Source organism: Lonchura striata, chromosome 8, assembly GCF_046129695.1.
Source record: "Lonchura striata isolate bLonStr1 chromosome 8, bLonStr1.mat, whole genome shotgun sequence".
In the NCBI taxonomy this organism is placed as follows: Eukaryota; Metazoa; Chordata; class Aves; order Passeriformes; family Estrildidae; genus Lonchura; species Lonchura striata.
Genome location: NC_134610.1, coordinates 13,493,725 through 13,510,488, shown reverse-complemented (window position 1 = coordinate 13,510,488; position 16,764 = coordinate 13,493,725). Strand labels below are relative to the sequence as shown.

Below are 16,764 nucleotides of genomic sequence, written 5' to 3'. Positions count from 1 at the left end.
TGTTACGGATTTATGTCACTGAACAATAATATTTTTTCTTTTTCTTGTATGTACCCAGTGTAACAACACAGAATTTCGTATTTTGCCTTTCCCTGAATATGGAGCACTTTCAGAAAACTAAGCAGAAACTTCATCTGAAAAAAGAAGCAAACTGAGAATCCATCTCTGTGTACACAAAGCAATTTATTTCCTACTTTGCACTTAATCAATTACTGTAAACAATTTTTATGATAATAACAATGAAATAATTTCCCAGAGAGAAAAGAAGCTCATGTGACTAAAGCACTCAAACCATTTTTAGTTGACCCAGAAACATAAGTTTGCCAGTTTTCCCCACCTCCACCATTCTCATAACCAATTTTATGAGAATGTCAGCAAGTTCATTACAGACAGAGAGAAAATCAGGTATATGCCTTCTGGATTTCTGCCAGATAAGGTTTTTTTTTAGGAAAGCAAATGCAAGGTGTTTTTCAAAAATCCTACTTCTTCAGGAGAGATAAAAAGCACTGACAATGTTTTGATCACACATATTTATATGATAAATAATAAAAATGAGCACGTTTCCCTTATTGAAGATCAAGGAAGGATATTCAGACACAACAGTTTCAATTCTTAGGAGATTCAACAGCAAAGGAGACATATCTTATTAAATATTTGTTACACTTGAATAAAAAACATACTTAATAATTAACTGTTGTGCATTTAATTAACATAATCACTGCCCAATTAAATAAAAATTAAAATTTAATTTGAGGCACTTTAATACAAGGAGATTAAGGATAAAATATGAATGTCCTGAGTCCTCAGTTTTCAGCCCTGAGTGTGGAAGTGATATGTGGCAAAGTAGTTCAGCCAGAATTAGCAATTTAGAAAGGGTAATAAAACATTCCTTCATCTGCACCTGGCCACGGGAAGCAAAAAATGCCAAACAGGAGATGGTGTGGGAAATTTCACCTCCATTTCAAATATAAAAAGCAGAAAGGAAGCCCTGCCATCCACCCCTATCCACAATAAGGGCTGTGTAATCTTTTCTCACACTCATGGCTTGACAATCCTATATACAAAACAGGACCCACTTAAGGGGAAAATTTGCCAGACAGGTATTTGTTCACTTGAAACAATTATTTTAAAATTACAGAACTGTAAGGTTGAAAAGCTAGGCTCTTGCTCTGCTATCCATCTCCTCAGTGTCACCTCTCCTAAAACAATCATGCATTCTCCACCACACAAATACCAGGGAGAATCAAGGCTTCCACTCTTTGGAATGCCAAAGGTATCACACTTGTATGAGGGATGTATTGCTGCCCACATCAGACTAGAAGGGTTTATAGATAGCTCAGTGAGAGGAGTTTAATAATAATTCCCAGATCTAGTATTTTAATAAAGCAGAGAAACAGAGAAACCATTCAATTACAGGAGAATGGTTGGCTTCTAAGTTTCTACGTCTAGTAAAGAACAAACATCTCATCAAAAGTTATGATATTAAGAAGCGCCCTTTTTAAGGTGCAGACACTGGTGCATATATCACTTGTCAAGGGAAGTCCTTCAAACATTTTAAAAATTACTTTTACATGGACCTTATTTAAAGAAACATCTCAAAGTGAAACCTCGGTTACAACTTCTCTGCTTCTTCCCCTGCTGAGCTGTATTATTGACATCTCTATCATTTTACTAAGACCACCTCAAATAAAATTAGACCCAACATCAAGCAGCCAAGTCAAGGTAAGGCCATTACCTGTTATATTGCAAAAAACACGGAGTGGTCCCAGCGGTCCACTTCCATCAGAATCGATGTAGAATAAACCCGATGTCTTCCCTTGGTGTCGGTAAGCCTCGCAGGATTGTTCATAGACAGCTTTAAAAGAAAGAGAGAGTGACTGCATCACAGACAGAACACAGACAGACACGTTTCATACATGAGTACTGTGTTAATTATTGCCATATATACCCTGTTAGCACACAGCTGATTAGCATGTGAAATCTTACTGCATTTGGGCCTGAATCCATGCTCAAAATCACACATTTCTTTAACTAGTTCCTTAAACTTAATGCATGCTGGCTTTAAATATACAGGTACTTGCTTTATTTTGGATAAAGTATGTAAATACTTAAATAAAGGTATATGAACTTTCAAATGTGACATATCTAGTTATGGAGTGGTACATATATTCAGCATGTATGGAATTTCAAAGACATACCTGCACACAGGTACACATGATTTACTACCTAGGCATGTACTTAAGTCTTGTCAACACAGATGACAGATAGTTTTTCCAGTCCTCACCTTCCCTCCAGGATAAGGTTAACAGGAAGCACTAAAGCCCTACAATCTGCTATCCAAATGAAATCCATTGTCCCCCAGCAGAAAGCTCAAGCTCAGACATGGTCTCCATCATAAGTTACATCTTTATGCTTTAGATGCAATTTTATACAACCAACTCTTTCTCTCTGCTTATCAATATTCTTCTCTCAGAGTACCAGTGCCCATAAAAACCCAAATGGTTAACAAAACAAGTACAGCAGGTCACCAAGAGCAAGAAAAGAAGGAAGAAAATCCCACAGATCAGTACAATCTTTGTATTTGAGGCATATTTTCGGGACAGTTACAACTGTCACTTGCTATGAAGCAAAGAGAAAACTCCTGCAGAGAGGCAATCCAGAATGTCAGTAAGTCACATGTACGATCCTGGACCTTGAACAACAACCTTAAATCTCATTTCAGGAGAGTTGATTGTTTTTTTCTCCCCACCTGCTTAAACACTTACCTGATAATACTGACCAAATTATTCTCTGTGACAGTTTATAACTGCTGTGTTGAGGCTTTAAATACAACTGCAAAATTCCCAATGCTTTTCATCTGAAAGGAACTCAAGGAGCTTTGCAGATTGATGGCAGGTCCAGCACTTCCTCACCACTTCTAACCACCATCCTTGCAGAAGACAGCAATTGCTCCACAGCAGCAGGAATAGCTCCTTACTCTCACTCCTGTCCACACTTGGATTCACATCCCTCCTTTTCCCTCATTCCCTTAAAGACAATTCTCTAATGAAACTTTAAAAAAGGCATCTATAGTGAGCCCTGAAGTAGCCTTGTCTGAAGAATGCTGTAAAATAGTTCACCACTTAGATATTGGACATTTCTTCACTTCTGCCAAGAAAACAGAACCACAGTTCTAGGGGCTTTGGTCCAAACTGGGTATGGATTAAGAGTCTCATCTTTCAATCACTTGTACAATCACCAAAATATGTTTTCCCCTTGCACATTTCTTGCCTGACCAGACAACTTCAGCAGACAGAACATCACTAAGTCTTAAACAAGCACAGCACTATCCTTCTCAGGGTTAAGAAGCTGCTCAAGGTACTCAGCACCTGATGAGACAGGGTCTTAATTAGCTCCATCCTATAATAAATAGAATTAAGAAAGCTTTTTCCTCACAGCCTGATGTATTCAAGCATGGTAGGAGGCCTGAATATCTGTAAAATCCCACTTGAGGGCTGGCCAAGAACACATTAATGTAAGTTAAATAAAATCCCTAAACCAGAACCTGTTCTTCCAGTGCTCACAACCTGAGGGGCTGACAGAGTCTCTGAGTTGCAGAAGTGCTGACAGAAGCAGTGGGCATATGGAGGTCAGGAGAGAGATGGTAACAGGCAATTAAGTAAGCATCCAAGGAATCATGGTTTGATCAATTTGCAAAGTTCTTAAACTGCAGTTCACTTAGTGAATTTGCTGTCATCATCGTTACAGGACACTTCATCTTGCCTCATTAGGGAATATGCCAATTGCTTCTTCTGAATCGTTTGCTGAGTGTTTTTGAAGACAAAGGATGGTGTGAGGGGTAGAGACATAAAACAAATTTGTTGTCAGTGAACTGGCACAGCAAATCTCAGTCTTCATCACAATTTGTTCTTTCTAAGAAAGAACTTTTTGATTGTCATTTTGGCTGGAGCCCAGATCTACTTTTTTTCAAATTAGTAAGGAAAGATGTGAAGATTCTGCCATTAATAATGTGGGCAGATTCAAACAGAGATGATACTCACCTTTAGATGGCCCCTTTGTCACTGTAACTTTAGGGGAAAAAAAAGGCTATAGAGAGCTAGAAATCAGGCTGAGGGTGCTCAACTGATATAAATCTGAAAGGATACACAAGCTTCCATAAAACTACAGTTATGTCTGCCAGAAGGAAATCCATCCTGGTATGTTTGCTTCAGTTACATGAGAAATCCAGCACTACATACTGGGAAGTAGCAGAAGAAATGGAAAAAGGCCATAAACCAAGAGCTCTAGCACATAAAACATATTCCATCATGATTAGTGAAAAGCAGTTTTGGTGGGCAGTTTATTTCACACCTGCACACAAAGTTTCACATGCCTGTATGTGTAGCACTCGGTACGGCACACTTCTAGACTGAAAGCAGATCGACCATTGATTTTAATTTTCTTTTTTGCTTTTTTTTTTCTATATGTAATGCATCAAGAAAAAAATTTTGTTTGTTTCTCAGTCACTGGCAGATGCCCATACAGACATTTTGAGTGCACCAACCACTCCAAGCTCTGCTTAACTCCTTTGTGGTCTGAGATGATTGCTTGCTTCAGAATAAAGTTATGCTACTCCATTTGCTGAAAAAGGCTCTATTATGCCAGTAACAACAACTTGAAGCCATCCTTATGCGTCCATGAAAGAAGATCTCTTCGCAGTTATTATTCTCTTTTTGCAGAAATATCATATGCAAGTAAAAAACAGACAGTCAGCTGTGACTGTTAAGACCTTAGAACCTCAACTTTGAAAACTTCCTTCGTATTTATGTACTGTCTTGTGTCAGGCTTCTCTGGTGTATATGGAGTTGTATTCATTTTGGGAAAGCTAGGGAGCCATTATTGTAATTGTCATTTAAGAGTTACCAACCATTTAAGAATATAAGGTCCCACTTTCAAAAAGCAAGTACTAAAGGTAATAATGGAACTATTGACAGGTAAACACATCTTAATGGCAAAGAGCATTTGTAGTAATTGCACCTTTTTAATAAAGGAGAGGTATTCATCAGTTCATTCAGAGTAGAACCCACCATGAATTTTCAAACATTATTTTTACTAATATTTTAAAAATCATAGGTAAATAAAAATTAGTGATTTTATTATTTTCATGAAGTATTTTAATAGTCTTTATACTTTTCTTCCATCATTCTCCTAAATTTGTTTTCCTATTGTAAAACATTCACCCAAATGGGACCAAAATAACAAAAATAGCATTCTTGATAGGCTGGTCAAGCAAAGCTTGTTTTCTCATTAAAATATTTCTAAAAAGCATGATTTCAAAAATGAAACCTTTTGCTTGTCTTATGTCTCATAGAAGAAAGATCAGCTTTCCTTCTCCAACCCTCCCAGTTTTTTTTTTTTTTTTTTTTTTTTTTTTTTTTTTTTGTTTGTTTGTTTGTTTGTTTCTTTGGCTAATTTTGATTAACACCAGCCACTGAAGATAAAATAATGGTTTCCAGCACCATTTGTTTCAGTGGGCCAGAGAGACTGAAAACCACAGTGTAGGACTCTGAGCCCTGCTGGGTTCCTCGGGCCCGTCTGGGGTGAGCTGTGCAGCTCCCGCGGGCAGCAGGGAGGAGCAGGTCCTGGAGCTGCATCCACAGAAAGCCATGCCAGCAACTCCATCCCCCCTGCAAGCTCAGCCTGCACCTCACAGGCAGGTATGGCTGGTAAAAGCATCAGGGTGAAGTAAAGCACGAGGCAAAAAACAGTGTAAAAGGTGTCACAGGGTTCTTGCTGGTAACTGGCTACACCACAAAGACTAAACAAGAAGCAGCTTGACTCCAAGGTCCCAGATTTAGTAAGGGACACAACACCAGAAATATCTGTTTCACTTGGTCACAAATAATGTCTTTACTGTATTTTATTTTATTTTATTTTATTTTATTTTATTTTATTTTATTTTATTTTATTTTATTTTATTTTTTCCAGAATCACTTGTAAGTTATAACATTGGATAGACCTTATGCTGATATTTTTGCTCTATGAGGATTTTTTTTTTTTTAATTGATTGTGTTTCACAAAGAAATTTAAAATCCTCCCAGAGCTGGCTGCTGCAAGTGATGCAGCCTGAAAACCCCATTCTTTAGAGCAAGAGCTGCTTCTCTAAGTAAGTGCTTTCTGTGCTCTTGCCTACCTGCTAGGATGGGCTGTGCTGGTGGTGTGCAGGCATGCACTGCACTGACAGAGCTCAAGATACCCACCTCCCAGCCCCTTATAATCCTCTGTAAAACAAATATACCAAATTTCTCCCTCAGGTATCTCTTTCAGTCTAAAGCATCTCAAGCTGAACTAGCTTTTCAGACCAACAGCTCATCACATCAGAACATTTGCTTATAGCACTGCTTTATTCATTATCATAATGCCAATCTTTTCCTTTCGTTCTCACTTTTCATCTTCCCAGGTGCTTAGGAAATATTTTGTCAAATTTTGATCAGCATTCACAAAATAAACACTTTATCTCCAGACAGAGCAACATCACCTAATTTGACGTGTTTTCTCGTATTTTCTGCAATATAAACATTCATAAGCTCAAAAATTAAAACTATGGCTCTGAAATGTATACATCCCATGCTTTTTCAAGCCATACACTACACCCCCCACAGAAATATCCCAGCAAAACTATAAATATTCACTTAGATTGGTCATGGTTCAAGCTATAGATCTATGATTCAGTGTTCAGTGTCAGAAAAGCATTATCAGATTTTAATATCATAATAATAAAACAATTGTTTGACCTTGTGTGTATAAAACCATACAGAATTTAATTTCCTAATTTCTGCATCAAGATCCTTATGGCTGGTTAGCCACAGTCCACAGTCAGGTCTTAAAGGACTGGGGTCACTCTTGGTTTGGGTCTGCAGTAGAAAATTCAGCCTTTATTCAATATGCTTCACAAGCCTGAAAGGTTTTAAATATGAGCAATTGTGTCACTGTCCAGTTCTTTGAAGTATCCTGAACCTGATAATCCAACTGTTCTAATTACAGTCCTTAAACCAGAGGTGATTTTACCCCTGCCATAGCTGAAATCTCTAACAGTACATGGCTAAGCACAAACATTTCCAAGGTCAAACTTCCATTTTTTCCAATATAATTTTTTTTTTTGTCCAGTTTTTCACAGACTGCCCCTTACTGTATTGATATTTGGCTTCCAATCTCACTTTTGCCCTATGCAGTTCACCTGCAGTCTCCACGGCAGCCTTTGCTGAGCACAGGCTTCCTGTTCTACTGTGGAGCTGCTCAGCAGATGAGCTTTGAGATGGTCTCAGTTCCCAAGTTCTTAGCTCTGTTTCCTTTGCCCAGATGTTTCATAACAGAAACCTCTGCTCTCTTTCAGGCCACTTTTTTTGGTTTTTTTTACCTCCAGTCCAACTTTGGCTAAAAAAGCAAAGGCCATTCTTTGTACAAAGCCTTGAACTTCTGCAAATAACCCTCAAGGAGCAACATATTTAAAGCCCCCTCTGTTCAATGGGTGCATGAACCTGCTATTCACCCAGTAAGATGCACCTCTTACCCCATATTTAAAAATCCTGCCTGTTATTGGACAGATTACAATGACACTGCTCAGTTTTGCTGCTGGGAAGACCAGGCAAGGTAAACCTCTCTGCTGCACCCATCAGCATGTTATTAACTTAGATATCACCAAGAATGTTAAGTTCCATATAAAGAGAAATTTGTTTCTTTGTTTCTTTTTTTCCTCAGAGGACATTGTCCTTCTCAGATTTAATGTACACCAAAATAAGTTTCCCCAAAAGATATAAGTAAACCTTAAAATTCCCCATATTTTGTTCTGACTGTATTCCAAATTACTTTGGAAATTGATTTCATTATATGAAATGTGAGCTAGGAATTCAGAATTCGAGCTGTACTCGTTATGATTACCAAAACGAATCCTGTAGTATTCGTGCTTCAAGATTAGATTCTCATAATCTAATAAAAGTAGCAGATAATTTTCAATTTCTCAGAGGGAGAGACAATTTTATGGTGATATAATAAATAAAATACATTAAAAGAACCTAAAGAACTTTAATTCTTGATTTCATTGGGAGGTGCTGACACTGTCCACTTCTCAGCTAAAATGTAGCAGCAGTGAGTTGCTTTTATCATCTCTAAAAATTGTAAAGTAATGAAAAAATGTAGACAGAATACTTGCAGCAACATAATTTCAGACTCATTTAATCATTTTGTAATTCTTTGCACCTTTGACAAAAAGAGTAATAATAACCCCTATGATGGTAATTATTATTATATTCATAGGCGAACTTATGTACTGGTTAGACTGGAGAGGCCAGTAGGAGCTGGGGATTCTGCCAGGATATTCAAGCAGCCACAGACTGACCTTGAGAAAACAGATATACACAAATGCTGAGCGGGCCAAATTAAGTATTCTCAATAAAATGCTCAGAGCTCTTGGAAGCAGATCAGAGATGACTATTCCAATCTCTGCTCATGTACCTTAGGCCTGACAGATCTGTTCTTACAGACTTGGAGTAACGAGCAATGAACAAAAGAATTTTTTCTAAATAAAGAAGAAAGCAATATGTAATGGCAGGTTTCTTATTCCAACAACAGAGGGATTAGTACATCAATGAACTCAGGGAATGATCATCATTCTCACCCCAAAATACAATTGTCTTGTTAAATGCCAGGAAAATGTACTCTCAAAACCTGGATTGTGGCAGATCCGCTCTTGACAGAATAATGCAGTCTCTGCTGTGACGTGCCTGGATGACAGACAGCTTATTTTTTCCTTTTTAAAATATGTACTTACTCATCTGGTAAAGAATAGATAGAATTAAAATGCTTTTTACCACAGGGTTGAAGTGTATGTTCAGGAGAGATACTCCCACTTCACCTGGTTGTTAGACAATCTCTTACCATCCAAGCTTGGGCTCCCCCTGGCCAAGGTGGTGTCAAGCCATCCTCCCCTGCGGCTGGAAGGTGGCTGTGACAATCCCAAAGCCCAGCCTAAGCTGGTGCAGGGTGAGCTGCAAGCCCTGCTGCTGCAGGAGAGCAGCCAGGGACCTGGGGTGCTGCAGGGGTCATGCTGGAGGGACAGAGTGACCCAAGAGGCCAAGGATGCTGCACAAAGCTCGGCGTTTTGGTCTTGCTGGAAAGTCCCCATGTCTCCCGGGATGGTCACACCTGAGCATGGCTGGCTTCACACAGGACTGAGCTCCCCACAAGTTCCCTTCTGCATGAAAGTCCTGAAGGAAGCTCCATATTCAATGGGTTATTTATAAGAACATCTCAAGCAAAGGGGAAAACTTTTAAATGAACACCACTGAAGGGAAAGCATTAATAACACAGGAACTTAGTAGAAAATAAACAATGAAAATTCATATTTCAAAAGCATGGTGTGAACAAAAATATGCAGGAACACCAAGTACAGTACTGGAGGTTTGATATGAATATTAAATGTGTTTTCTTTAGTCAAAGAAAACCAGTGTGTTTAAGCACACATGGAAAAAAAGCTGTTCAAGAACCTCAGACAGGAAAATTGGCTACTCAGGACATGCAAATTGCACTACCAAACTCACTAGTAGGCATCTATCATACTGAAACTCTCAAAACCTCATTTTCCCATCCAGCAAACTGTAAACATCTCCTTACCTTGGAACACAGGAGAATTACCAAACCCACAGCTGGCATTTTAAGATGCAGCTCCAGTAGTGCTAACAATCTGGCTGAGGCTATATTAAGCTTTACAGATAAAGAAAATGATATATGCAGTAAGCATATTAATATTAAAAAATACAATTTCAAAGTCTGAATTTAAGTTTATGCCATATCAATGACTCTATGACATTTCCATTATTGGATGACACTTTCCTCCAGCAATTACCTAGGCCAATAAGACATATGCCTATATGTGTGAGATAGATCACACACCAAAGCAAATACCCAGAATTAAATTATATTCTGTTAATTATCACCTTGCAAAGCTTTGGGATATGTTGACAATTCCAAAATATGAGGAATAAAATCATTATTTTATATTTCTCAACATCTTTTGTATCAATGTTCAGCACTCTTTGGAATTAAAAAAATCGTGCAAGCCTAAAAACCACCTGAAAACTATAATGAATAAAAATAATAGAAATACTGAAGGGCAAGATGAGGCTTTCTAAGGGACTAGGATAATTCACTGAAAGATAAGATTACTAATCTTTATCTTGCAATAAAGTCATAACATTCTGTATCTCAGGGCCATTTTACACTGGTCTACCTCTCTTACTGTCACATGATAATTACAAGAATTAATAATATGAGAGGAATGACAGCTTTTAAACTATGCACTTTCAACTAATACATATATTAATTTATATATATGTATAAAGATATATAAAAATTAAGATCTGTAATTCACTTACCTAAGTTTCTCCCTATCTCTTCCCACCTATAATTTTGACCTACCTTCAGTTGCCTACTCTATGTCTAAGCTAGGACAGCCTCCCCCAACAGCTGACAGATTTCAGAGGTGGTCCATGAACTTCCCATGGACACTCCAGCTCACAGTGAGATTGGTTAAGCTCTGAAAGCAGCTCACACTCCTCTTTACATATAGAGACCAGACCACTATCTTAGCTTGGATGTCACAGTACCAAGACAGCAAAAGATAGATTAGCTGAATCCCACCCAGGCTTTTCCCCAAGCTGTGTACTAACATCAGTGTTTGTATCTAAAGGAGGAAAAGAGAAAATGAACATTACATTATTACCTCTTTTGTTATGGATTACACAAATAATGGATCGTCTCCTATCTGGATTTTATCAGACTACTCCAATACCTCACAGATCTGCAGGCTACCCACCACACTGGAGAAATTGGGAAGGTATCTATTGCTAAAAGGCTTCAGCTGAGCTCCTCTTCAAACCTATCTGAATGCAAGCTATGTGAAGCACATTTAAAAGATAAAGCAAAAAGCAAAACCATACATTTTAGAGATTGAAATACGATTGTATCCTCAAAGCACTGTCTCAGCTACAGATAAGCTCAAGCAGCAATAAGTTTCAAAAGAGCCCACACAATTTTACTGGATGATATAGATCACACACCTCTTAATATATCTGCAAATTGGATCCTATTTCCAACAGAGATAGACAAACTAAGGCACAGCAAAACTCTTACACAATGAAATGTAAATCACCAACAGCTGGCTTTGTATTCTGCAGGGTTATTCCATGACTCCTGGTTTCCCCAAACTATGGGCAGTGAAATGGACATCTGGAGACAGCAGCAGTTCTACATTCACCATCAAATTGCACATCCACCTGCATTTCTGAGAGCAAGGCAGAGGAATGTGCTTTGGGGGTTCACAGATACAGAGAGTACAGAGATGGAAGCACAAATGCTCATCAGTGCTGTCACTAGCCAGGGAGAAGATGTGAATTGCAGTGGAAGATTAAATGATGAGAGGTAAATCCAAAAGGGGAAAAAAAACCCAAGGCCAAAACAAGCAACAACAAAAGATTTGGGAAGCATCGACAACATTCCATGTGGCACCTAGCAAAGGAGGATTAACTGTGACTGAACACAGAAATGTGCTTATGCATCAGACAATGAGCTCTGCAAGAAACTACTTGTTAGAAAAAACACTGAGACTCGTAAAACCCAGAAAACATATACAGGTTTTAGCAAGATTTTATTTGCATTTACATTAAAGTTCAGAGAAGAGGAGAATGGAAGGACACTTTGGTGTGAAACTTGTCTACAATAAGGCTTTAAGGGGACAGGACTGTAGCAGCACATTTCTCCCTCTCTCAGGATTTTTCATAGAGGTGCACAAAGAGAAATGAAAGAGAAAACAATTTCTATTTCTACTCCTTGTTTTTCTCATGTAGAATGTGTTTGAAGAATTGCTTACCTAAAGTGAGTACTTGATTAAATTGTAGTGAGGATTGTTTGAATCTCATGGTCAATCCAATCCAACTAGACTCTCAAGAGAAGGTCATGAATTGTGCTAGAGTTAGATATCGAGTAAAAAAAAGTAGTATGTAGTTTTAACATCTTCCTTTATATAGTATAGTAATGTATTTTAATGTAGTTATTATAAAAAAATCATTCAGCCTTCTAAATTAAGTCAAACATCATAATTTCTTCCCACTGAGTTCACTTACATTTACAATACAGGACCACAGCCTTTTCAGTAGTGGACCCTTATCTGGACCATGCAGATTGCCAAACATCCTGTGAGAGTTTAGGAGCTTTCAGGATCAGAAGGGGTTTGGAGTGAACAGGAGGATACCTGAGGTTTGCAGGCACGTAGCTGCCTCCAGAAAATTATATGAAGACCATATCTAGAGCCAGGTAATTCTTTATGTGTACCTTCAGATGCACGCTTTTGCTTCATACACACATCTTGAATTTCAACTACACATTTTCAGACATGCTAGACACAATTTTGTCCCGTATATCTGATATGGTCTTGGGAACACTGTCCCAGCTGTGTCTTCTATCAACTTAGTGTTCTTTTCTGACACTGTCTAATTCCCTTATGTTGCATCAAATGCAAACTATTTATCTTTGCTTTTCATGGCACGTTTCCAACCTCTTTACCTGTCATGACTCTGACATTTGCCTTGTCAAAAATGTCAAACTCCTCTGGCCACAGCCTTATATTTTTCAAACAAGCACATTATTGCTTTCTCCCATGTCACTAAGCACTCAATTTCTTCCTCTTTTTAATCTCTACCTTATGACTATTTTGCTATAAGAAAGCCTAGAAGTAATTATGCACCTGGTAGACTGAAACTGCCACCTGTAATGCTGATGAAGCCTTTCAAGCTAATTCCATCACCCGTGCCAGCATGTTTTTATACCCTCAGAAACTATCTGCAAACTCTTTGGAGAAGATATAGTATGTATTGTTAGCTGTTGCTCACAGTAGGATCCAGTGTGGTCTGTGAACATTTGGAACTAAAAATAAGATTGCTTATGTACTAACCATAAAATGTATTTCAATACTTCATATTTGATGACAGTAAGTTAGGGGCAATTTCTCTCCAGATCTCAGTTCTTAAAATTAAAAGATCTCCCAGTCTGAGGTGGTAAAACATAATCCAGTTAAATCTGGCTTGCATGCCATGCAGTTCTTCCTAAAAGCATGACAAAGAATGGGTCTTTTTATTGTTTTCAACCAGTGGCACCCACGTTTTACCATACCAAAATGAGGTAAAACCTATGGTGATGTAACTCAGACAAAGAAAGAAATCCAGGCAACACTGAAACAATTCTCACTGTTTTGCTTGCAGCAGATTGCCAGCTAAATCTTTCCCTTGCTGCTGCATGGATTTTAATAAAAGAAATAACCTCTCCAAAGTGGTAAAAGTTCAATTTCAGGCCTGTCAGCATCAGTGTTCTAGAAAAATAAAAATCTCTTGAGGTAATGTTTCAAACCATACAAAATTAGATGTTTTACTTTGATAGAACCACACTGGATTACATGATTGGAGAATTTCCTATACATTGAGAATATTCTGGAGTTATGCTGTGATCAAATCTGTGCCTTTGATTCACCTGCTAAGAGGTACTCCTGCACATCAACCACAATCATCTGAAAGTGATAACATCTCTTGTTCTGCAAGTTTTGCATCAACAGTCTGCATTTGCCCACCAGCTTTGAGTTGGTATCATTGCATATTTCAAATAGATGAATGCATTTCTCCAGACTAATGTTGCTGTTTATCAGCACTGCTTGGCTCACAGCGTAGCTGGCTCCACAATCTAGCTGGAATCAAATTAGCTGTTGATAAATCAGTTGTAAATAAGCTGAGCAGCTGAATACTTGTACATCACAGATGTGCACAGCTTAACACAAGAGCTTACCAAGAAACTTTTCAGGGTAGTTTAACATCAGTGAACCTTAAATAATGGCAGATATGTATGTGTCTTTGAAGGGCAGACACAAGTTGACAGAAGCAGGAGGCTTCACTAGCTCGATGGAAGTGTCTGTGGGGAAAACTAGTCATGAACTAGTTCTCTGTGGTGTGAGATGGTCTCCTTTGGACAGGAGCCACACTGAGCTGGCACAGACATAGCGAGCCTCAGGCCCCAGACTAATACGACAGCACAGATTTAGCCCAGAGTTGAGTGCCCCTAATCACCTTTGACAGTCAATAGTGTCAGTACTCTTCCTTCCCCAAGGAGCCCCTCCCTTCCCACCACCTGATTTGGCCACCTAGTTCTGTACCAGTCATCAGTTGGTGTAAATATTCTGCTATGGCCTTATGAGCTTTGAAGAGGTGTGATGCCTTTTGGAACAACAAAAACAATGGATCAGAAAAGTAAGTTCTCTTTTTAAAACTATAAATCAGCCTTTTCCTTTCCTCTCTTCATCTGGCTTGGTGTGATTTCTGCACAAAACCTTGGCTTCCTTTGTGTTCACAATGTAATGTTCAGGTGACCAATCTATCAACAGATCTCTCAACAGAATCTCTTGTCAGCTGCATACCCCACAAATGCTTTCACTGTTAACTAGCAAGCCATTAAAGTCTCCAAAATGACAGTATGGTTGCCAATATTCTCAGCTTCAAACCACTAAGTACCTTCTCTTCTGCTTTTTAGTTAACAGGGGGAAAAAAAAATCCATCTCACCAATGTCATCCTATCTGCGGTCCAAGTGCTCATCAAACATCCAGAGTGGTCACAGTTGTATTCCTGGAATTGTTCTTACTCACAGTCGTTTTTTTTGGTTTTTTTTCCTTTATTTCCTTTGTTAGAACTAGAATTTACCTTCATTGTCTATTTTCCCTTTTACTCAGCTGTATTAAGAGGCCTTATTGTGGCTTTTCCTTTCTCTATTTTTTACCACAATTCACAGCATTTTGTGCATCTACTGTTTTATGGGGGTTTTTTAACCTTTAAAACACATTAATATTCCTTTTGCTGTGGATTTCAGCAGCTGAATGTATTCTTGTTAACAGTAGCAACGCAAAAAAAAAAAAAATCAGCAAAATTTCAGAATCATTAAATGGCTGGAAACTGGGTTCTTGCAATATAGACTTTCATATGATCTAACAACAAAGCCCAGGGTGGTAAAATTGATCTAAAGCACCAAACACAGATTAAAATCAGCCAGCTTAGGCCAGCTAAATTCTACTAAATGTCTAATGACCACTGTGATTATGATGAGGATGTAACACAAATAAAAACTGCATCTGGGTTTTACTTACAGTTGTGACAGGTGGCTCCCATGTAGCCTGTGTTGTTACAGTCGCAGTAAAAGGTGCTCCAGGACTGGGAGCATCTTCCTCCATGCTCACAGTAGTTGGGTAAACATCTAAATGGAGACATTAAAAATGTAATTAATTATAAATATTTCTGCAAAAATAATGTGCTGGGAAAAAAAAAAAAAAATCAAAACCAACAGAACTGTCTCAACTCCTGATTCAGGCAAGAGTTTCCTAGGGCTGAAATTGCTGTATAATTAAAGAATTATTTCTTTCTCTGTGATTCACATCCAAGCACTGAAGAAAGCAACATTTAAGCTATCCAGAAGTAAAGATAACTTTAAATAAAAATATACCACTTGTTAGCAATTAAAGTGTAATCAACATTCTGACCACAGAGCAAGACAAGTAGCAGGTGAAAATGCTACTGAAGTCTTGTTCCAAAGGAGAATCCCCTGTTCTCTGATTGAACAGGCACTATTGTTATCAAAACTAGGCTAAGTTACATCTGTGGTAACACTAACAGCATGCAAATCTCTTAAGTGAGAAGAAAAATATGCTTCAATTATGAGTTCTGTACTCTCTTCCTCATTTTAGTTGGTGTGCCTCTGAAGTATTATTGTGAAACAAATTATTAAAAGAAGAAAGAGGCACAACAGCATGCAGCTCAGGAAATGAACAGAAATAAAAACTGTGGGAGACAAATTCAATCTCCAGGACAAGAAGTGAATGCTGATCTGAACTCCCCTGGTATAAACGTAGGCAGTGCAACGGAGTTACACCAGCTTAAATGGAAACAGATTGTTCTCTTATTTGCCTTTTTTTCATTTTATTTCTTTCCCTCTTACTGTATATTAATCTCTTTTACACAGTATGTCTGACTTTTGGAAAATAAGTAACTTGTTTATACTGCTGATTCAATTGTGATGGGTGGGTGGTGAGGAAATAGGCAATCAATTTATCCTTTACACTACAGAACTCCATTAGGATTTGCTTTGCTGTAATTGGAGCTTCAAAACTCTTTCAGTGCCCAGTTCTTTCCAGGGTGTTCGTGTGAAATCACTGATGCTACCTTGATTTTTTTTCTAGCTGAAGATGTGGTTTTATTGCAGTTCATCTTATCCCTAGGATTTTTTTTTTGCATTCAAGTATGTCTATTGCCCTCAGCAGTGGCTTTCAATCTGTTTCTTCTAGATTGCTTACAATTAAATCCCATTCCATGCCAGCAAGCAGAAAACCTGTATGTCACTAACAGCCATCTTCACCAACCTTCTGAGCCTCATCAGCCAAGTTCTCATCAATTTCCTCGAGTCCAAGGCTGCTTGGAGCTGCCAAACCTTGACAAGCCAAAGGAACCTGTCCATGTGCCCAGAGGCCTGTCAGAACAGCCTCTTGTCCTCAATATGCTCCATCCTCATTCATCCAAGCTTACATCTATTCATCTCTAAGATCCATTCCAGAACACAGGTTCACTTGATCACTATTTATACTATTATACATAAGATTAAAAAGGTCATATAAAAATATTAACATGAAAGATTACTTTTATTAATGCTTG

General features: G+C 38.2%; 1 protein-coding gene across 1 annotated transcript in view; it reads right to left on the bottom strand.

Annotated features, from left to right (window-relative positions):
• The window catches only part of CNTNAP5 (contactin associated protein family member 5), a 272,631-nt gene that overhangs the window by 96,542 nt on the left and 159,325 nt on the right, over positions 1-16,764 (bottom strand). Inside the window, exons 11-12 of the mRNA XM_021526152.3 lie at positions 15,210-15,316; positions 1,736-1,855 (exon numbers count right to left, since the gene is read on the bottom strand). Of these exons, the coding sequence (XP_021381827.2) occupies positions 1,736-1,855; positions 15,210-15,316 (227 nt within the window). The remainder of the gene's footprint in view (positions 1-1,735; positions 1,856-15,209; positions 15,317-16,764) is intronic.